The sequence below is a fragment of the Hyla sarda genome, chromosome 5, assembly GCF_029499605.1.
Source record: "Hyla sarda isolate aHylSar1 chromosome 5, aHylSar1.hap1, whole genome shotgun sequence".
Classification (NCBI taxonomy): Eukaryota; Metazoa; Chordata; class Amphibia; order Anura; family Hylidae; genus Hyla; species Hyla sarda.
In genome coordinates this window covers 296,925,383-296,948,504 of record NC_079193.1, presented here as the reverse complement: position 1 = coordinate 296,948,504, position 23,122 = coordinate 296,925,383, and the positions used below count along the sequence as shown (strand labels likewise).

The 23,122-nt window shown below is 43.5% G+C and overlaps 1 protein-coding gene across 2 annotated transcripts in view; it reads right to left on the bottom strand.

Moving 5' to 3' along the window:
• The window catches only part of CLVS1 (clavesin 1), a 125,854-nt gene that overhangs the window by 87,400 nt on the left and 15,332 nt on the right, over positions 1-23,122 (bottom strand). The window contains exons 1-2 of one of the 2 annotated variants that reach the window (XM_056522020.1): positions 20,085-20,273; positions 15,207-15,785 (exon numbers count right to left, since the gene is read on the bottom strand). In XM_056522020.1, the coding sequence (XP_056377995.1) occupies positions 15,207-15,595 (389 nt within the window). In that variant the 5' untranslated portion in view covers positions 15,596-15,785; positions 20,085-20,273. Of the gene's footprint in view, positions 1-15,206; positions 15,786-20,084; positions 20,274-23,122 lie in introns of those variants that run through there. The other variant, XM_056522022.1, reaches the window with a different exon arrangement.

Below are 23,122 nucleotides of genomic sequence, written 5' to 3'. Positions count from 1 at the left end.
TCCTCCGCCAGCTCCTGCACCTCCTCCGCAGCGAGTGGCCGCTCCTGGGCTACGCCTATCCTTGCCGGATAAATTTGATGGGGACTCTAAGTTTTGCCGTGGCTTTCTTTCCCAATGTTCCCTGCATCTGGAGATGATGTCGGACCTGTTTCCCACTGAAAGGTCTAAGGTGGCTTTCGTAGTCAGCCTTCTGTCCGGAAAAGCCCTGTCATGGGCCACACCGCTCTGGGACCGCAATGACCCCGTCACTGCCTCTGTACACTCCTTCTTCTCGGAAATCCGAAGTGTCTTTGAGGAACCTGCCCGAGCCTCTTCTGCTGAGACTGCCCTGTTGAACCTGGTCCAGGGTAATTCTTCCGTTGGCGAGTATGCCGTACAATTCCGTACTCTTGCTTCAGAATTGTCCTGGAATAATGAGGCCCTCTGCGCGACCTTCAAAAAAGGCCTATCCAGCAACATTAAAGATGTTCTGGCCGCACGAGAAATTCCTGCTAATCTACATGAACTTATTCACCTTGCCACTCGCATTGACATGCGTTTTTCCGAAAGGCGTCAGGAACTCCGCCAAGATATGGACTCTGTTCGCACGAGGCGTTTCTTCTCCTCGGCTCCTCTCTCCTCTGGTCCCCTGCAATCTGTTCCTGTGCCTTCCGCCGTGGAGGCTATGCAGGTCGACCGGTCTCGCCTGACACCTCAAGAGAGGACACGACGCCGTATGGAGAACCTCTGCCTGTACTGTGCTAGTACCGAACACTTCCTGAGGGATTGTCCTATCCGTCCTCCCCGCCTGGAAAGACGTACGCTGACTCCGCACAAAGGTGAGACAGTCCTTGATGTCTACTCTGCTTCTCCACGTCTTACAGTGCCTGTGCGGATGTCTGCCTCTGCCTTCTCCTTCCCTGCTGTGGCCTTCTTGGACTCTGGATCTGCAGGAAATTTTATTTTGGCCTCTCTCGTCAACAGGTTCAACATCCCAGTGACCAGTCTCGCCAGACCCCTCTACATCAATTGTGTAAATAATGAAAGATTGGACTGTACCATACGTTTCCGCACGGAGCCCCTTCTTATGAGCATCGGATCTCATCACGAGAGGATTGAACTTTTGGTCCTCCCCAATTGCACCTCGGAAATTCTCCTTGGACTTCCCTGGCTTCAACTTCATTCCCCAACCCTGGATTGGTCCACTGGGGAGATCAAGAATTGGGGGTCCTCTTGTTCCAAGAACTGTCTAAAACCGGTTCCCAGTAACCCTTGCCGTAACTCTGTGGTTCCTCCAGTAACCGGTCTCCCTAAGGCCTATATGGATTTCGCGGATGTTTTCTGCAAAAAACAAGCTGAGACTCTACCTCCTCACAGGCCTTATGATTGTCCTATCGACCTCCTCCCGGGCACTACTCCTCCCCGGGGCAGAATTTATCCTCTCTCTGCCCCAGAGACTCTTGCCATGTCTGAATACGTCCAGGAGAATCTAAAAAAGGGCTTTATCCGTAAATCCTCCTCTCCTGCCGGAGCCGGATTTTTCTTTGTGTCCAAAAAAGATGGCTCCCTACGTCCTTGCATTGACTACCGCGGTCTTAATAAAATCACGGTTAAGAACCGCTACCCCTTACCCCTCATCTCTGAACTCTTTGATCGCCTCCAAGGTGCCCACATCTTTACTAAATTGGACTTAAGAGGCGCCTATAACCTCATCCGCATCAGAGAGGGGGATGAGTGGAAAACGGCATTTAACACCAGAGATGGACACTTTGAGTATCTGGTCATGCCCTTTGGCCTGTGCAACGCCCCTGCCGTCTTCCAAGACTTTGTCAATGAAATTTTTCGTGATCTGTTATACTCCTGTGTTGTTGTATATCTGGACGATATCCTAATTTTTTCTGCCAATCTAGAAGAACACCGCCAGCATGTCCGTATGGTTCTTCAGAGACTTCGTGACAATCAACTCTATGCCAAAATTGAGAAATGTCTGTTTGAATGCCAATCTCTTCCTTTTCTAGGATATTTGGTCTCTGGCCAGGGACTACATATGGATCCAGACAAACTCTCTGCCGTCTTAGATTGGCCACGCCCCTCCGGACTCCGTGCTATCCAACGTTTTTTGGGCTTCGCCAATTATTACAGGCAATTTATTCCACATTTTTCTACCATTGTGGCTCCTATCGTGGCTTTAACCAAAAAAAATGCTGATCCCAAGTCCTGGCCTCCTCAAGCAGAAGACGCCTTTAAACGACTCAAGTCTGCCTTTTCTTCAGCTCCCGTGCTCTCCAGACCTGACCCTTCCAAACCCTTCCTACTGGAGGTTGATGCCTCCTCAGTGGGAGCTGGAGCTGTTCTTCTACAAAAAAATTCTTCCGGGCATGCTGTCACTTGTGGTTTTTTCTCTAGGACCTTCTCTCCAGCGGAGAGGAACTACTCCATCGGGGATCGAGAGCTTCTAGCCATTAAACTAGCACTTGAGGAATGGAGGCATCTGCTGGAGGGATCAAGTTTTCCTGTTATTATCTACACCGACCACAAGAACCTCTCCTACCTCCAGTCTGCCCAACGGCTGAATCCTCGCCAGGCCCGGTGGTCTCTGTTCTTTGCCCGATTTAATTTTGAGATTCACTTTCGTCCTGCCGATAAGAACATTAGGGCCGATGCTCTCTCTCGTTCCTCGGATGCCTCAGAAGTTGAACTCTCTCCGCAACACATCATTCCACCTGACTGCCTGATCTCCACTTCTCCTGCCTCCATCAGGCAGACTCCTCCAGGAAAGACCTTTGTTTCTCCACGCCAACGCCTCGGAATCCTCAAATGGGGTCACTCCTCCCATCTCGCAGGTCATGCGGGCATCAAGAAATCTGTGCAACTCATCTCCCGCTTCTATTGGTGGCCGACTCTGGAGACGGATGTTGTGGACTTTGTGCGAGCCTGCACTATCTGTGCCCGGGATAAGACTCCTCGCCAGAAGCCCGCTGGTTTTCTTCATCCTCTGCCTGTCCCCGAACAGCCTTGGTCTCTGATTGGTATGGATTTTATTACTGATTTACCCCCTTCCCGTGGCAACACTGTTCTTTGGGTGGTCGTTGATCGATTCTCCAAAATGGCACATTTCATCCCTCTTCCTGGTCTTCCTTCTGCGCCTCAGTTGGCTAAACAATTTTTTGTACACATTTTTCGTCTTCACGGGTTGCCTACGCAGATTGTCTCGGATAGAGGCGTCCAATTCGTGTCTAAATTCTGGAGGGCTCTCTGTAAACAACTCAAGATCAAATTAAATTTTTCTTCTGCATATCATCCCCAGTCCAATGGACAAGTAGAAAGAATTAACCAGATCTTGGGTGATTATTTGCGACATTTTGTTTCCTCCCGCCAGGATGACTGGGCAGATCTCCTCCCATGGGCCGAATTCTCGTATAACTTTAGGGTCTCTGAATCTTCCTCCAAATCCCCATTTTTCGTGGTGTACGGCCGTCACCCTCTTCCCCCCCTCCCTACTCCCTTGCCCTCTGGTCTGCCCGCTGTGGATGAAATTTCTCGTGATCTTTCCATCATATGGAGAGAGACCCAAAATTCTCTCTTACAGGCTTCATCACGCATGAAGAAGTTCGCAGATAAGAAAAGAAGAGCTCCTCCCGTTTTTTCCCCTGGAGACAAGGTATGGCTCTCCGCTAAATATGTCCGCTTCCGTGTCCCTAGCTACAAGTTGGGACCACGCTATCTTGGTCCTTTCAAAATTTTGCGTCAAATTAATCCTGTCTCTTATAAACTTCTTCTTCCCCCTTCTCTTCGTATCCCTAATGCCTTTCACGTCTCTCTTCTCAAACCACTCATCCTCAACCGTTTTTCTCCCAAATCTGTTCCTCCCACTCCTGTTTCCGGCTCCTCGGACATCTTCTCTGTCAAAGAAGTCTTGGCTTCCAAGAAGGTCAGAGGGAAAACTTTTTTTTTGGTGGACTGGGAGGGTTGTGGTCCTGAAGAGAGATCCTGGGAACCTGAGGACAACATCCTAGACAAAAGTCTGCTCCTCAGGTTCTCAGGCTCTAAGAAGAGGGGGAGACCCAAGGGGGGGGGTACTGTTACGCCGAGCGCTCCGGGTCCCCGCTCCTCCCCGGAGCGCTCGCTTCACTCTCCCCGCTGCAGCGCTCCGGTCACATCCTCTGACCCGGGGCGCTGCGATTCCGCTGCCAGCCGGGGTGCGATTCGCGATGCGGGTAGCGCCCGCTCGCGATGCGCACCCCGGCTCCCGTACCTGACTCGCTCTCCGTCTGTCCTGTCCCGGCGCGCGCGGCCCCGCTCCCTAGGGCGCGCGCGCGCCGGGTCTCTGCGATTTAAAGGGCCACTGCGCCGCTGATTGGCGCAGTGGTTCCAATTAGTGTGTTCACCTGTGCACTTCCCTATATCACCTCACTTCCCCTGCACTCCCTTGCCGGATCTTGTTGCCATTGTGCCAGTGAAAGCGTTCCTTGTGTGTTCCTTGCCTGTGTTTCCAGACCTTCTGCCGTTGCCCCTGACTACGATCCTTGCTGCCTGCCCCGACCTTCTGCTACGTCCGACCTTGCTTCTGCCTACTCCCTTGTACCGCGCCTATCTTCAGCAGCCAGAGAGGTGAGCCGTTGCTAGTGGATACGACCTGGTCACTACCGCCGCAGCAAGACCATCCCGCTTTGCGGCGGGCTCTGGTGAAAACCAGTAGTGGCTTAGAACCGGTCCACTAGCACGGTCCACGCCAATCCCTCTCTGGCACAGAGGATCCACTACCTGCCAGCCGGCATCGTGACAGGTGTGAATCGCCAAGAATTTGGCGATTCGATTCGAATCGCGATACCAGTGTGGCGATTCGATATATCCCGATATATCGCGATACCGTCTAGGTGACGATACATCGCGATATATCGCCCACCTGGGAGCATTCATAGATCCCAATAGACGCCGCTGTCAGCTTTGACAGCGGCGATCTAGTACTCCGGTGCTCACTTTTCTCATGTTATCCCGTCCGGGCTGCAAAATAAAATAAAACGCACTTTATCTTACCTGCCAACGAGCCCGCGGAGCTCCGGTACACTCCGGTACAGGTGTTCGGTCCCCGGGCTGTATTCTTCCTACTTCCTGTTAGTCCGGCACGTCACATGGAGCTTCAGCCTATCACCAGCGGAGGCGGGACATCGCTGCGGCCAGTGATAGGCTGAAGCTCCATGTGACGTGCCGGACTAACAGGAAGTAAGAAGAATACAGCCCGGGGACCGAACACCTGTACCGGAGCTCCGGGGGCTCATTGGCAGGTAAGATAAAGTGCGTTTTATTAAAAATTCCACATCCCTAAAAGAATCGATTCAAAAATATTTTGAATCGATTCTGTATCGGCAAATGAAAAATCGCGATTATCGCGAGAATCGATTTTTTCTTACATCCCTAGTATTTAGGTACTCAGGATGCAGATACAGTTATATGATACTGTGGAGCAGAGAGCCATTAGCTCTCTCCTCTGCTATGTACTATCCCAGGCCGCTGGTCAAGACATATTTGTTGCTTATTTGTTGCTTTGTTGCCTTGTGTTCTATGTGAAATCTGCTATATATAGCCCATTCTCACAGTGACATACATACAACAATTTTAAAGGAGTTCTCCAGGAAAAAACTTTTTTTTTTATATATCAACTGGCTTCAGAAAGTTAAACACATTTGTAAATTATTTCTATAAAAAAAATCTTAATCCTTTCAGTACTTATGAGCTGCTGAAGTTGAGTTGTTCTTTTCTGTCTAAGTGCTCTCTGATGACACCTGTCTCGGGACCTGTCCAGAGTAGAAGCAAATCCCCATAGCAAACCTCTTCTACTCTGTGCAGTTCCCGAGACAAGCAGAGATGTCAGCAGAGAGCACTGTTGTAACGCCTGCTCTCCGGCCGGACATGCCATCCATGAGCACTGTTTGCTCATGTCCCCGCTGCAGACAGGGCTGGGATTCGCCTCACAGGACATGCCCGCATTGCGAATACCAGCCGTCACTAACCTCCCTCATCCTCCGTCTGTTAGGCGCCTTATGTTGTGTGCAGGTATTTAACTCTTGAAGCAGTCTTTCTTGTAGATAATACCTCAGTTGGATTTATACAGGAGCGACAAAGATGAAAATCCTCTGTATGCCCTGGATATTGTACCTGGTGGCACAGTGCAAACTCTAGTTTTAACTGTATTTAGGTACTCAGGACGCAGATACAGTTATATGATACTGTGGAGCAAAGAGTCATTAGCTCTCTCCTCTGCTATGTACTATCCCAAGCCGCTGCCTACAGGAGTAGGAGGAAGTCAGTTAACCTGTGACATTGTCAGCATGCTCCTGAGTCTTATGGGCCACAAGTCTACACCAGCCTGTTGCCTATGAGGATGGCCCAGAAGATAGAAAAATACCCAGTAAAAACAAATCCACAAGTTTTTTTTTCTTTTGAAAAACATATGGACCAATATTAACCCCTTAAGGACCAGGCCCATTTTATTTTTGCATTTTCGTTTTTTCCTCCTCGCCTTCTAAAAATCATAACTCTTTTATATTTCCATCCCCAGACCCATATGAGGGCTTGTTTTTTGCATCACCAATTCTGTAATGACATCACTTATTTTACCATAAAATGTACGGCGCAACCCAAAAAATATTATTTATGTGGGGAAAATTGAAAAGAAAGCCTCAATTTAGGAATTTTGGAAGGTTTTGTTTTCACAGTGTACACTTTATGGTAAAAATTACGTGTCTTCTTTATTCTGTGGGTCAATATGATTAAAATGATACCCATGATATATGCTTTTCTATAATTGTACTGCTTAAAAAAAATCTCAAACTATTTTAACAAAATTAGTATGTTTGAAATTGCCCTATTTGACCACCTATAACTCTCTCATTTTTCCGTATACGGGGGCGGTATGAGGGCTCATTTTTTGTGCTGTGATCTGTAGTTTTTATCGGTACCACGCTTGCTTAGGTTTTACTTTTTATTAAAGGACAACTGTAGTGGGACACTTTTATATACGGTATGCCTGTGCCGGGGCCTAAAAAAAAACAAAATAAACTCATACATACCTTCCTACGAGCCCCCGTTGGTCCGGCACAGGCCTCACGGTCTGGCAGTGCTGACCTCATTCCACTTCGTGGGGACGGGGACGCGATCTGATCATCCATTTAAAGTACCTCACTGCCACAGATGCCGTGATCTGTATTGATCATGGCATCTGAGGGGTTAATGGTGGACATCTGTGTGATTGCGGATGTCCGCCATTACCGGCAGGTCCCTGGATGCTGATAGCAGCCGGGACCTGCCGCACATGATGGGAACACCAGTCCGGTGCTTGCGGTCATAGCGGAGCGTAAATGTACGTCATGGTGCCTTAAGGACCACGGCACCATGACGTACATTTACGTCCATTGTCATTAAGGGGTTAAAGGGGTATTCCAGAATCTTTTTTTATTTGACTATGCTACAGGGTCTCGCAATACTTCTGTGATTATTGCCCCAATATTTATTTTTAACAGCATACAAAAATACAAAAAGAAAACCAATATGTCAACAGAAATGTTCTATAATCACTATGAGCCAGCGGTACCTTCCTGTACCCCAGGTTGCAGTGCATCGAGACCTGACATCACTAGTCAGGTGATCAGAAGGAGCCAGTCCTGCTTCATTTTAGCTGTAGGCCCCCTGGTTAGGAAACACTGTGTTTCAATGGGTGGGGTGGCTGATGTGTGGAAGGAAGGAAAGTGATCTCAAACTTTCAAGCGTGGAACTGTGGGATGTGTAGTTTTTGCAGTTCTGGCCAGTAAGTACTAAAATCACCTTATGGTGGACAACCCCTTTAATAAGCAGGGGCTATTGGGGGCGAAAACAATGAATGGAGAGGGCATTAAAGTAAAAGGCTTACAGACTGGGGGTAGACTTACTAAGTGGGGTCCAAACAGGCCCATATTACTCTGTGGAGTTTATAGGGGGCCATATAACTGTGAGGCCACACATAGGGGGAACTATTGCTGTTTTGGTGGCACAATAAGCAAAGTGATTTTATGGTTCGTGGCACCAAGGGGGACATTATTACCATTTGGGGGCACTATGATATATGAAAAGGAGAGGGTGGTGCTGTAAATACAGGAAGCCTCAGATGTTTTCCAGCATATTTTACAGATACAAGATATGGTTGAAAAATATCTTCATTGCAGTCCCTGGGCTAGATAGAGAAGAAAAAGAGAATGACTTCAAGAAGACATCACCGGTGAGTCACTGGTTGTAACTACAATGTAACCTCTTGTACTGTCTTCAGAGCCTTGTACAGATGGTATCTACCACTATATGGTCACTGTATGGGAGGAATTGATTAAAAGTAAAGCCGCCTGCACTTTGGGGTAAAGCAAAAAAACACTATGGGGCAGATTTATCAAAAGCTATGCAGAGGAAAAGCTTAACCAGTTGCCCATAGCAACCAATTAGATTGCTTCTTATTTTTTCAGAGGCCTTTTTTAAAAATAAAAAAAAAGCTAATTGATTGGTTGCGATGGGCAACTGGGCAACACTTCCTTTATACATGTTTTTATAAATCTCCCCTATGTGTCACTAGTAGACTATAGTTGGTCCATTAAACTCAGTTGCCAGGAATGGATAGAACACTGTATACAATGGCACATCATTCTGCTAGTACGCACACATATACCCCGAACATAGGATACATTTTCAAATGTGAATGTAGCCTACAAAACAACCTAGATATTATCCTCCTGGGCCACCATGAGATTAGCCTCATGCAGAAAATAACTGTCCCTATACATTCAATCATCTAACTTATCTTTACCATAAATATATGTACTCTTTGGCAAAGCTTATTTGTTGCTTTGTTGCCTTGTATTCTATGTGAAATCTGCTATATATAGCCCATTCTTACAGTGACACACATACAACAATTTTAAAGGGGTTATCCAGGAAAAAAGTTTTTTTTTTTTATACATCATCTGGCTCCAGAAAGTTAAACAGATTTGTAAATTACTTCTCTTAAAAAATCTTAATCCTGTCAGTACTTATGAGCTGCTGAAATTGAGTTGTTCTTTTCTGTCTTAGTGCTCTCTGTTGACACCTGTCTCGGGAACTGTCCAGAGTAGAAGCAAATCCCCATAGCAAACCTCTTCTACTCTGTGCAGTTCCTGAGACAAGCAGAGATATCAGCAGAGAGCACTGTTGTAACGCCTGCTCTCCGGCTGGACACGCTGGCCATGAGCGCTGTTTGCTCATGTCCCTGCTGTCATCGGGGCTGGGATTTGCCTCGCAAGACACGCCCGCATGCGAATACTGGCCGTCACTCACCTCCATCATCTTCCGGCTCTCCGTATCCTCACAGCCCCGGCACGCGTGTCACCGCCTCCAAGGCCAGTGCTTATTTAATCAAGTGTTTACACCTGCACCCTGTCCTTAAATATCAGCACATCCCTTGGTTCTCTGCCGGATGTTTGGTTGCCTAGTGCCATAGTGAAAGTCCTGTGTTCCTGTTACCGTGTACCTGTTCCTTGCTACCTTACCTACCCTGCACCTGTGTTATCTGCTCTTACCTACTGCCATCTTGCCACGTCCTGCCGTCTCCCTCTGTGCTACACCATCTCCCAGCTACCTGTGTGGATAAGTCGTGCCAGGGGTAGCAACCTGGGTGCCACCTGCCGCAGCAAGACCATCTTTGGTGAAAACCAGCCGCACCTTAGACTCCGCTTCCATTACAACTGTTGCCAGACATAAAAGAACAACTCAACTTCAGCTGCTGTTAATTATTGGAAGGATTAAGATTTTTAATAGAAGTAATTTACAAATCTGTGTAACTTTCTGGAGCCGGTTGATATATAAAAAAAAAAAATGTTTTTTTTCCTGGAATACCCCTTTAAGCTATCTAAACTGACAGTCCTAAATAGCCACCAGGAAGGGGAAGGAATCAATATCTGTGTTCTTGAACATGCAGTTTACATGACCAAGGTAAATAGCTTTTTAATGTCCTGGCCACTGTCTCCTGAAGTGTCAAATAATCAGGATCTTCTGTTTCCTTCCACCAAGCCTCCTGTACTAAGAGCCCTCCCAGCCTTACCTCTCACCTATGATTGACAGCTCTAGCGGTTGTCTGACTAAACCACTGTTTCCCAACCGGGGTTCCTCCAGCTGTTGCAAAACTAAAACTCCCAGTATGCCCGGACAGCCAAATGCTTGGAGTTGTGATTTTGCAACAGCTGGAGGCACCCCAGATGGAAAGCACTGGACTAAACAATAGAGCTGTTTCTCGGTCATGTAAGGTGCATAACTAAAAGCACAGGTATGGTAGCTCAGATTTCCTTTAAAGGGGTATTCCAGGGAAAAACTTATATATACTGGCTCCAGAAAGTTAAACAGATTTGTAAATTACTTCTATTAAAAAATCTTAATCCTTTCAATAATTATCAGCTGCTGAAGTTGAGTTGTTTTCTGTCTGGCAACAGTGCTCTCTGCTGACATCTCTGCTTGTCTCGGGAATTGCACAGAGTAGAAAAGGTTTGCTATGGGGATTTGCTTCTAAACTGGGTGGTTCCCGAGACACTTGTCATCAGAGAGCACTTATACAGAAAAGAACAACTCAACTTCATCAGCTCATAAGTACTGAAAGGATTAAGATTTTTTTAATGGAAGTAATTCACAAATCTGTTTAACTTTCTGGAGCCCGTTGATATGTATAAAAAAATGTTTTTTTTCCTGAATAACCCTTTAAATACTGCAATAAATGCCAATGAGAATAATTAAATTCTCGTAAATTCAACTAAATAAGCGATTATCTAAAGATTATATGTTATGTCTCGGTGACAAAGTTCAGAAATGAAAGAATTAAGCACAAATGCTCCTACCTAGACATTGTTTATTTTGTTACGTCCTTCTCTTTTGAAATCTTCATACAAAGGACAATGTATTTTTCGCACTATCAACTTTTCATGTGTGGGTGGCTACATTAGTTGAGTTCAAAATAGACAGTTTCCAGCTTCATTTACAGTTTGCTATTGTGGTTGGACAATGACTGTTCTCATAGACCAATGGATGCTGTTGGCGGCCATCTACTGCTTTTAGTGTTTTCAATGCACTTACATTTGTCTTGGATACAATAACATTTTTCCAAATTCCTTACAGATGGGATCATAGAAGAGTTATGGGTTTTAAAAGATGAGGAATACAAATGAAAATGCAAAAAACAAAAAATCGCTGCGTCAATAAGCGGTTAAGAACAATAAAATGCAACCGCCAGACAATAGCTTAGAAAAGTCTAACCGGTATTGCACAGTAAGGACCTTTGAACACTACATTTACTCATTACAAATAGCTTCCCATTCTCTCCAGAATCACATTTAGAAAAAAAAATTCTAATCAAATCAGACAACAACATACGGCATGCTGCTTGGCAATTACAGTCCTTGGCAAGTAAGTAATTTACATAGAAATAACCACCCAAAGACCTCATAGTAATTATGCTTAAATACCAGAATCCACCTCTAGCAGATTTTATGCAGCATCTCTGGGTAAGATATAAACTAGTGTTCTCTGCTAAGGATTGTGCCGTCCAAATGGCATCTTGACATTTACACGTAATTCAATGAAATAGACAAAATATGACACGGCTGAATATTAAATTGTTTCAACATAATGAGAACATCTCCCCAGAAAATGTATTTATTAAATAATGAACAATGCAATTAGGGTGAAAATAATTAAATCATTACTTAAAAATAAAAAGATAGAACACCAGCAATGCTGGTAAAAAAGGAGAATTATTAATTATAGTTAAACGAGAAGTATCCTGCAGAAAAATGTATCCTCAATCCAAAGATCACCAGGGGGGGGTCACGGGCACCCCTCGTGATCTCCTGCACGGGACCCTGGCTTTCCACAGGAACGGAGTGTGTCGACCCCCGCATGAGGCAGCGGCCGACACTCCCCCTCCACGTATCTCTAGGACAGCGCTGTGTCTCCAGCTCTCCCATAGTGATACATGAAGGGTGTGTGTCAGCCACCGCTTTGTGCAGGGTTAAATACGCCCCATTCCCGGGAAGAGCGAGGGTCCTGTGCAGGAGATCCCGGGGGTCCGGTTGAACCTCACAAAATCAGACACTTATCCCTTATCCTTTCGATAGAGCATAAGTGTTCCTGCGCGATAGTTTTCCATTAATTTTGGGAGACAAATTAAAGGGGTACTCCACTGCCCCAGCATACGGAACATTATGTTTCGAATGCTGGGTGTGGGCTGCAAGGGCTGTGACATCACAGGCATGCCCCTCGTGGTGTCACACCACGCTCCTGAATGCTGAGGCAGTGGAGTACCCCTTTAACTATGAGTAGAGATGACTGAGATTCCTGAAATTGGTTTCTGGAGGATTTGCTGTTTTCAGGATTTGACTATACACTTGCTGCCACCTGGCACAACAAATGTACAGTCGTGGCCAAAAGTCGTACCAAAATTATTATTATTTTTTTTTACAAAGTTTACTGCTTCCGTTTTTTTGGGAAGGTATTTTAATCATTTCTATGGTTACTGTAGCAAGTATGTAATAGATTTTTACAATTTTAGTTACACACACACACATCAGGGGGAAGTAATGATTGGTTTTATCCTGGCTTTGTGGGGTAAATTTGTCACACAGTTTGTCTCAGATGCTGTTTAGAGACTTTTCATTGTGATCTTTGTTTTAGACTTATTCAAAAACAGTCATGAGCAATTCTATACCAGTCTATACCAGTCACCTAATGTGTGGAAACTGCTACCTAATGTGTGGAAACTGCTACCTAATGTGGGGAATCTATGCTACCTAATGTGGGGAAACTAAAACCTAATGTGGGGAATCTATGCTGCCTAATGTGGGGAAACTGCTACCTAATGTGGGGAAACTGCTACCTAATGTGGGGAATCTATGCTACCTAATGTGGGGAAACTATCCTTTCTAATGTGAGAAAACTGCTACCTAATGTGGGGAAACTGCTAACTAATGTGGAGAAACTGCTACCTAATGTGGGGAAACTGCTACCTAATGTGGGGAATCTTTGCTACCTAATGTGAGGAAACTGCTACCTAATGTGGGGAAGCTGCTACATAATGTGGAGAAACTGCTACCTAATGTGAGGAAACTATGCTACCTAATGTGGGGAAACTGCTTCCTAATGTGGGAAAACTGCTTCCTAGTGTGGGGAAACTGCTACTTAATGTGGGTAAACTATGCTACCTAGTGTGGACAAACTATGCTACCTAGTGTGGGCAAACTATGCTAACTAATGTGGGCAAACTATGCTAACTAATGTGGGAAAACTGCTACCTAATGTGGGGAAACTATGCCACCTAATGTGGGGAAACTGTGCTACCTAATGTGGGGAAACTGCGCTACTTAATGTGGGGAAACTGCTACCTAATGTGGGGAAACTATGCTGTCTACCTAATGTGGGGAAACTATGCTGCCTACCTAATGTGGGGAAACTATACTGCCTTCCTAATGTGGGGGAACTATGCTGCCTACATTGACCCACATGGTGAAGAGGTGGGGTAGAGGTGATGGCCACACCATGACCTTAACACCACCACCCCACCACCAGACTGGGCTTGCTGGGAGTTGTAGTTTTGCAACATCTAGAGGCACCTTGGTTGTAAAACAAACTGCATTGAAAGGCTTCCAAGACAGTGTTCCACAACCAGGGTGGCTCCAGATGTTACCAACCTACAACTCCCAGCATGCCTAGACAGACAAATGCTGTTTGAGCATGCTGAGAGTTATAGTTTTGCAACCGCTGAAGGCACCCTGGTTGGGAAACACTCAACTACTGTCATACTGGACTACCTAACCTATCTACATACATGCCTACATACCTGACTATATATATATATATATATATATATATATATATATATAAACATTTAAATTAGCTCACCACACCACCTTCACAGGTAGTGTGACCTGTGAAGGTGGTGTGGTAAGCTAATTTAAATGTTTTTTTACCCAGAAGCCCGCAGAGTGCTAACTGGCCTAACTTGAATCTTCGTTACACCTGAAGAGGTGTCCTCTCCCTGAGGAAAGTACTGACCCTGTTTATATATACAGATAGATAGATAGATAGATAGATATAGATAGATAAATAATTACTTTTATGGTATACAGAGCCAGCCTGTGTACAGCTGGTATACACAGTACCTCTATATGGTCCTCTATATAATCACTTATTTGGTGCATGTGTTTCATTTGTTCATTTTTTGTACTGGTATTATTGGTAATATTGGTCTTAGATTTGGTTAGATATGGTCACTAACAGTATGGCGGTAATATGTACGGGGACAATTCTCCTTGTATACTGGTATACTGTGTGCAATTGGGTGTGAATGAAGGCGTGATTAGGGGTGTAATTAGGGGTGTGGTTAGGGGCGTGGCTTGGGTTTTGGGCTCTAGCTCCCGGTCTTTTGCAGACCTGGCAATGCCCCTGGAATAAAAAGACATTCACCTACGCCACTTTTCATGAATACCCCCATTCCCCCCACTGGCCCTGATTTTTGAAACTGGAGAAATTTTAATCCTAACAACCTCACAGCTTGGCTTTCATATTTTAATGAGGTCTGGTAACATGAAAGCTGAACTGTGATTGGTTGTTATTGGCAAAATCTCTCCGGTTTTGATAAATCAGTGCCATTAAGTTTGGGGGGTCATGGAAACTATGGGCAGGGTACTACTGTCAAAGACAAAAGTCCCTACTCCTGTATTAACTGAGCAAGGCATACACTGTATGCCTCACTGCTCAGTGAATATCTGCTGGGGCAGGTGCAAAGTGCCCGCCCGGTCTAACAAACGTGATTAAGCATCAATATACAGCATCATCACTTCTGGGCAGCCCATAATATTTCCTGGGCTGGGGGCTCTGCACCAAGGCCAATGAATGTGAACTGAGTGGTGAGGCATACTGTGTATGTGTTTCTGCTCAGTGAAAGGAGCATGGACTACTGTCTTACATAGTGGCTTGCAGAGAATGTTTACGGCCTACTTGACATTTACTGAAATGTGTAAACTCAACAGATAATCATTCGGTTCGTTTTTTACCCTACTAAATGCATTTTTGTAGAATATTACCCATGAAAGATTTATACAAACAGACAATAAAATATTCCATCTTTATACCGATAGATTTTAGGCCATTTAACATAACAATTAGTAAAAAGACTAAATGCTATCTACATTTACCTACTCTGGTCCCAGTTGGCTGCAAAGAGTAGAAGTATCTTCCTTCCATAGTGATCACGGCTGTCCAGCACACCAGGAAATCCATCCATGAGAGCACGTTTAACTCCTGGATCGTCTGGTTTAAGATTTTTAAACATGTCCAAATTAAGTTGACGATACTGGAAATACTGGGCGAGAAGCCGAAAAGCTTCCATCTGATTGAACTTTCTTGCTCGTAGAAACCTTAATATGAAGGCATCGTCTGTCCGTAGGAAGCCAATATCTGGTCTAGTGATGATCATGTCTCTAACTTGTTGGATATCCTGATGTAAAGTGTCTGGATTTTCGTTCAGTTCCAAGCGAGCTTTTTCTATCGTCTCTGGACTTAGTCCAACCTGTAAGTGGGTCATCTTTATAACCTGTGGATGTGTTAAACCTTTAATTTCTGCTTAAATAGATGCAGAAATGCTCATACCCTCCACCAAGGCTGGATAACAAATCCTCCAAAATGATATATTATTTCAGTGTCCCACAATACCACGATCAGGAGTAAATGCAAGGGTGAAATGCGGAGAGAATCCAGCAACTAAGGCTTGATATCTACAAACAGAAACACAAAGTTTCAGTTAAAAATTGGCATTACACAATGTATTCCACAATATGCAAATCTTTTTTATTTTCTTTTAAATTTTATTGATAAAGGAATGTAAAGGATGCCAATATCTCATATAATGTTGATGATACGTACAGTAAAGTCACAGTAAAATCACTGCATTACGACAACTAAATGACTTTCATAATTCCTTATGGCAGTGTATTCCAAGCCCAGTCCTCAAGTACCCGCAACAGGTCCTGTTTTCAGGATTTCCTTATTCTTTCGCAGGTGGTATAGTTATGGTCAGTGCATCAGGTATAATCACCTGTTGGGGGTATTTGAGGACTGTGCTTAGGAAACACCCTATGGGGTAAAAAGTCATAGGCCCTACAGATAAGTTGTGATGGTCAAGTGACTTTCCATAGTGAGCTTGCACCAGCTGGACTGTTGAGCCCTATTGAAAGCCTAGGGTATTATCAGTGTTTTCAAAGCTAAAGACATTTCCACTGAAGCTATGTTCACTCAGCAGAATTTCCACAATTCCAGACAAATTCTGTTCAGCAAAGCTTACTGAGTGGAATTGTGGAATTGTGAAATTACAGGCCCCATTGACTTCAGTGGAATTCAGGCCCCATTGACTAAGGAATTTAGCCATGAAATTCTGCAAAATATAACACTGGTCTTATATTTTTGCGGAATGCAGAAAGAAGAATTTCCACCGCAGACATTCTGCTGTCTGAATGGGACTATCCCATTGAAATCAATGTGCAGTAAAATTTCAGCAGAATTTCCGGCAAAACTTCCGCAGGATTCTGCATGGAAGTTCCGCCGTGTGAACCTAGCCTTAAAGTAAAAAAATTGCACTTATCTAAAGCTACCATGTAGATTACCTTTAGCCAGCATTCAATTATGTAAGTCCCTATGTTGGAAAGAGCTGTTTAACAAACTGAATAATCCAGACCAAGCCACCTGTGAACTTATCCCTCATAGCGAATATTGGGGTTGTTGAATGAAAAACTGTAAAACAAGTCTGAAAAAGTACGTAACTTTGGAAACATAATCTTTTTAGCATCTCAGTAAGGATCACATGGCACACGTCTCTCCATGCTGATCTTATTAACGGTAACAAGGGCTCCTGAGTTGATGGCATTCACCACCTAAATGACAGCTCCACATTACAATATTAAGCATGCAGTTGAACCCACATACAGACTCTATAACCTAAATGTAGTCTATACTTAAAGGGGTACTCCGCCCCTAGACATCTTATCCCCTATCCAAAGGAAATGTGGATAAGATGTCTGATTGGGGGGGTTCCGCCGCTGGGGACTCTCTCAATCTCCCTGCTGCATTGGGCGTTCATTTAGACCATGGCGTCACAAGCCCCACATCGTCAGTCATCCAGCACGGACCAAAGTTCGCTCCGTGCACCAGATGTCTGGGGTGCCGCAGTTGAGATCACAGGGGTCCCCAGCAGCGAGACCCCGCGATCAGACATCTTATCCCCTAACCTTTGGACAGGGGATAAGATGTCTAGGGGTGGAGTACCCCTGTAAGGGTTCCTTTCCTTTTTAGATGAATGTAGATACATTTTCAATTGTTTAACTATGGACACATATTTATCATTCAGCCTGGTTTTGCCCATAGCAGCCAGTCACAGCTTGGTTACTATGGGCAAAACCAGACAGTTTTAGATTCATGCAGAATGATTAATCTGGGCCTATAAGTACATTTCTGGAACTATTAAAGGGGTATTCCAGGATTTTTTTTATTTGACTATGCTACAGGGGCTGTAAAGTTAGTGTAGTTCATAATATAGTGTCTGTACCTGTGTATGACGGTTTTCTTACAATTCTTCTGTGATTTTCACCCCAATATTTATTTTTAACAGCATACAAAATTAATGTTGTCTCAGAATTTTCCCAGGTAGCAATGCGGCCGAGACCTGATATCACTAGTCAGCTGATGACAGGGAGCCTGTCTGCTTCAATGGGTGGAGCGATCGCTTGGTGGGAAAGAGATCAATCTGCAACTAATGCAACAGCTGTAGGCACCCTGATTGAAAATCACAGGTCTTTTGAATGGATGCAGCTCATTTATGTTTCAATGGGTGGGGTGGCTGATGTGTGGGAGGGAGGAAAATGGAATTATGGGATTTGTAGGCAAAAAAGAAAAGCTCAAACAGGAAATACCAGTTCACAAAAAGCTAGCCACAGTGTTATGGTAATCTCACAACATAGTCAATTAGCCCCAAGACAAGCACAGATCCTTCCTAAGTATGTCCATTACTGTCTGGCAGGTATGTACTAAAATCACCTTATGGTGGAGAATTCCTTTAAGTGTATTGCTGAATTGGAAATAAGTTGGCTATTATATAATATTGCTATAGAAAAGTGATACGTGACAAAGATTGCTGAATTAGCTGTCAACTATTCATAGTACTGTTAACAATACATGATCATCTACTTTATACATTGTTCTGCACATAAACATATCATGCCTGGAGCCCTCAAATAACAGCCTGGCACACTGGCATTTCTGATTTTTAAGAACAGTAGGCACAATCTGTACACACATGTGTATATAGTGTCAATACATGTATACAATCAATATACATGCACACACAGACATATGTGATGCATTTAGGACTTCATTGAATCAAGTAGGGAAGAACAGAAGTGACTGCTCAATGGTGCGGTGACAACTCATCCAGGAAGTCACAAAATATCTTATCTAAACGCACCAGCTTTAAAGCCTCAGAAAATATTAAGGTCCTCATTTCACACCTGGAGACCACTCAAAAATGGTATTCATGGAAGCAGGGACGTGCACAGGTTGACTAGAAAGGGGGCTTGAGCCCCAGCCCTTTTGATGTTCCTCCTATGAGTGTCCTGGGCAGTCTGGCATCATTATGTGGGCATTTATAGAAATAATTATAAGAAGTGGCTTTTTTTTTTTAGATCAGCCCCTGCCCCCCCCCCCCCCCAAAATGTCTGTGCACGTCCCTGCATGGAAGAAAAGTAAGAATGAACCCATTACCATCCAGGAGAAACAGACATGCTCAGCTTGTATATTTTGCACATGCAGTACGTATGAATGATCCTCGGTTTGTCAATAAACTATATTTTCCAGAACATATCTGACAAGCAAGGAATCCATTGAGAACTGGGATCAGCAGGCCTTATGGGGTTTTATACAGCCTGTTATATACCGTATTTTTCGTCCTATAGGACGCACCGGCATATAAGACGCACCCCAATTTTAAAGGTGCAAAATCTAGAAAAAAAAAGATTCTGAACCCAATAGTGATCTTCAACCTGAGGACCTCCAGATATTGCAAAACTACAACTCCCAGCATGCCCGGACAGCCAACGGCTGTCCGGGCATGCTGGGAGTTGTAGTTTTGCAACATCTGGAGGTCCACAGGTTGAAGACCACTGGTATAGGAGGTAATACTCACTTGTTCCCGCCACTCCGGACCCGTCACCGCTTGTCACCGCTGCCCTGGATGACGCTCCATTGCTGTTGCCGTGTCCCCGTGGTGTCCCCGACGCTCCGGACGTCTTTTTCCCCGGGATCCACGCTCTCCGTCGCCGTCATCACGTCGCCGTCATCACGTCGCTACGCACGCCGCTCCTATTGGATGACGGGACGGCGCGCGCGACGACGTGATAATGTTGATGGAGAGCGCCGGCCATGCAGGGGATCCTGGCACAGAGCAGACACCGAGGAGGCCGGTAGGGTCCCTCCTGGTGCAGCCGGGTTAGTGTCACTTTCGCTTCAGACGCCAAAGCTGACCGCCGCGATCAAAGCCATCAAAGCTGACCGCCGCATCTGATGGGTTAATACAGGGCATCACCGCGATCGGTGATGTCCTGTATTAGCCGCGGGTCCAGGCCGTTGATGGCCGCAGGGACCGCCGCGATAGGTGTGTATTCGCGTATAAGACGCACCAACTTTTCCCCCCCAGTTTTGGGGAAGAAAAAGTGCATCTTAAACGGCGAAAAATACGGTAGGTGGAGCAATGTACCTACATAATAACTCTGTTTGTGTTTGTTTTATGGGGAAAAAATCAAACATTGGTGACCATCTATGAGTGACTGGTTGGAGATCATCTCTCACCATGGAGGACCCATCTTGTCTATGCTGACAGCCTATTGATGTGCAGATACTATACATTACTTCTTTTCAGCTATGTTGGCACTGTATGATAACTAAAAAAAACACTGGTCCAGATTTATCAATTTGTCTGACTCCAAAACTTTCTGGTTTTTCCCATAACAACCAATCACAGCTCAGCTTACATTTTCATAGGGCTCATTCGTGGCCACTGAACTGAATGGGGCCTGGTCCTGTCTGCCACAGTATATGTTGACCTCCCGTTCTCGGCTGGATGCTTATAATGCCGATACCTGTGACGGACAGCGTGAACCCAGCCATTGGGGGAGATTTATCAAAACCTGTCCAGAGGAAAAATTGCCCAGTTGCCCATAGCAACCAATCAGATCGCTTCTTTCATTTTTAACAAGGCCTCTGCAAAATGAAAGAAGCAATCTGATTGGTTGCTATGGGCAACTCAGCAAGTTTTCCTCTGGACAAGTTTTGATAAATCTCCCTCATTGTGTCTGGTTTCCTCACAGATTACAGAGTACTAGGTGTCCCATCAGGGAAACACTTTGTCAAAGGAGGATTCTGACATGTTACGATTGCCTAAAGCAGGCCAATGCTTTAAAGGGGTACTCCATCAGAAAACATCTTATCCCCTATCCAAAGGATAGGGAATAAGATGTCTAATCGCAGAGACCCCCGGTATCTCCGCTGCAGTACCCCAGTCATCTGGCGCCCAGAGCGAACTCCATTCCGTGCCAGATGACTGGCGACTACAACCCCCACGCCCCTCCATTCATGTCTATTGGAGAAGGTGTGATGGCTAGTAAGTAGCCATCATGCCCCCTACCACTGCCCGGAGATCATGGGGAGTCCCCAGCAGCAGGAACCCCATGATCAGACATCTTATTCCCTATCCTTTGGATAGACGATAAGATGTTTTCTGGCAGATTACCCCTTTAACTTTATTCAAAGATAAACAATATATCCTAATATGAATAAAAAGGTGGATATATTTTTAACCATGTAGTGTAGCTTACATTTGAAGGTAATATTTAAAGGGGTACTCCACTGGAAAACATTTTTTTTTTTTTAAATCAACTGGTGCCAAAAAGTTGTAAATTACTTCTATTAAAAAATCTTAATCCTTCCAGTACTGTTGCTGAATACTACAAAGGAAATTCTTTTCTTTTTGGATTTCTTTTCTGTCTGTCCACAGTGCTCTCTGCTGACACCTCCATTTTACACCGTCCATTTTAGGAACTGTGCAGAGCAGCATATGTTTGCTATGGGGATTGTCTCCTGCTCTGGACAGTTCCTGACACGGACAGAGGTGTTAGCACAGAGCACTGTGGAAAGCCAGAAAAGAAATAAAAAAAAAAATGAATTTCCTCTGCAGTATACAGCCGCTAATAAGTACTGGAAGGATTAAGATTTTTGAATAGAAGTAATTTACAAATCTGTTAAACTTTCTGGCACCAGTTGATTTAAAAAAAAGTTTTCCACCGGAGTACCCCTTTAACCTACTTGGTTTTCCATGCTGTCATGGAACACAAAGCCCATTTTTCAGAGGATGAGATTTCGTTTTTAGATCAAAGTGTATTCAAAATAAAATAAATAAATGTACAAAAAGCCATCATATTGCCAAATAAGCCTTTCTGTGCTACACGGGTTTAATAATCTGACAAATATGTAAGCACATACTGGATGTCGAATGCAACCACATGATTATGTCGGCCTATTCTTCAATGCCTTGTAAATTAAATAGTTCAGGGCAGAACTCAATCCCTCTAAATTCTCTGCTTCTCAAAAGACTTCTCCGGATCAGTTCTGCAGCTGAGAGCGATGCGTGCGCTCTACAATGGAGCAGATGTTCATTGAAAAGAATGTGTGTACATACGCTAATAACCTGCCAGAATACTCACAAAGTCCACACATATTGCATGGGGGTGCTTAGAAGATGTACAAAAGAATTTGATGCAAAACTGCAGTAACAGGACATAAAAATATAGCAAAGAGCAGAACATTCAAGTGCCAGAAGAAGACAATAGAAGTTTATATATTACACCTTAGTCAATACATTAAAAACAAACATAATAATGGATGGATGGATAGATAGATAGATAGATAGATAGATAGATAGATAGAAGATTGATAGGTAGATAAATAGAAGATATATATATATATATATATATATATATATATATATATGTATATATATATATATATATATATATATATATGATAGATAGATAGATAGAAGATTGATAGATAGATAGATAGAAGATAGATAAATAGAAGAGAGAGATAGATAGATAAATAGAAGATTGATAGATAGATAGATAGATAGATAGATATGAGATAGATAAATAGAAGATATATATATATATATATATATATATATATATATATATATATATGATAGATAGAATATTGATAGACAGATAGAAGATAAATAAATAGAAGATAGATAGAAGATTGATAGATAGATAGATAGATAGAAGTTTGATAGATAGATAAATAGAAGATTGATAAATAGATAGATATGAGATAGATAAATAGAAGATAGATATATAGATGATAGATAGACAGATAGATAGATAGAAGATTGATAGGTAGATAAATAGAAGATTGATAGATAGATAGATAGATAGATAGATAGATATGAGATAGATAAATAGAAGATATATATATATATATATATATATATATATATATATGATAGATAGATAGATAGATAGATAGAAGATTGATAGATAGACAGATAGATAGATAAATAGACAGATAGATAGAAGATAGATAAATAGAAGATAGATGGATAGAAGATTGATAGATAGTTGATAGATAGATAGATGATAGATAGATAGATAGATAGATAGATAGATAGAAAGATAGATAGATGGAAGATTGATAGATTCATAGATATATAGATACGAGATAGATAGATGGAAGATAGATAAATAGAAGATAGATAGACAGATAGATAGAAGATAGATAGATAAATAGAAGATAGATAGATAGAAGATTGATATATAGATAGATTATAGATAGACAGATAGAAGATAGATAAATAGAAGATAGATAGAAGATTGATATATAGATAGATAGAAGATAGATAGATAAATAGAAGATAGATAGATAGAAGATTGATATATAGATAGATAGATAGATAGCACTGCTGTAGATGCATGTAGCATCATTTGCCATGATAACCTGTTGACCATTATTCATTGAT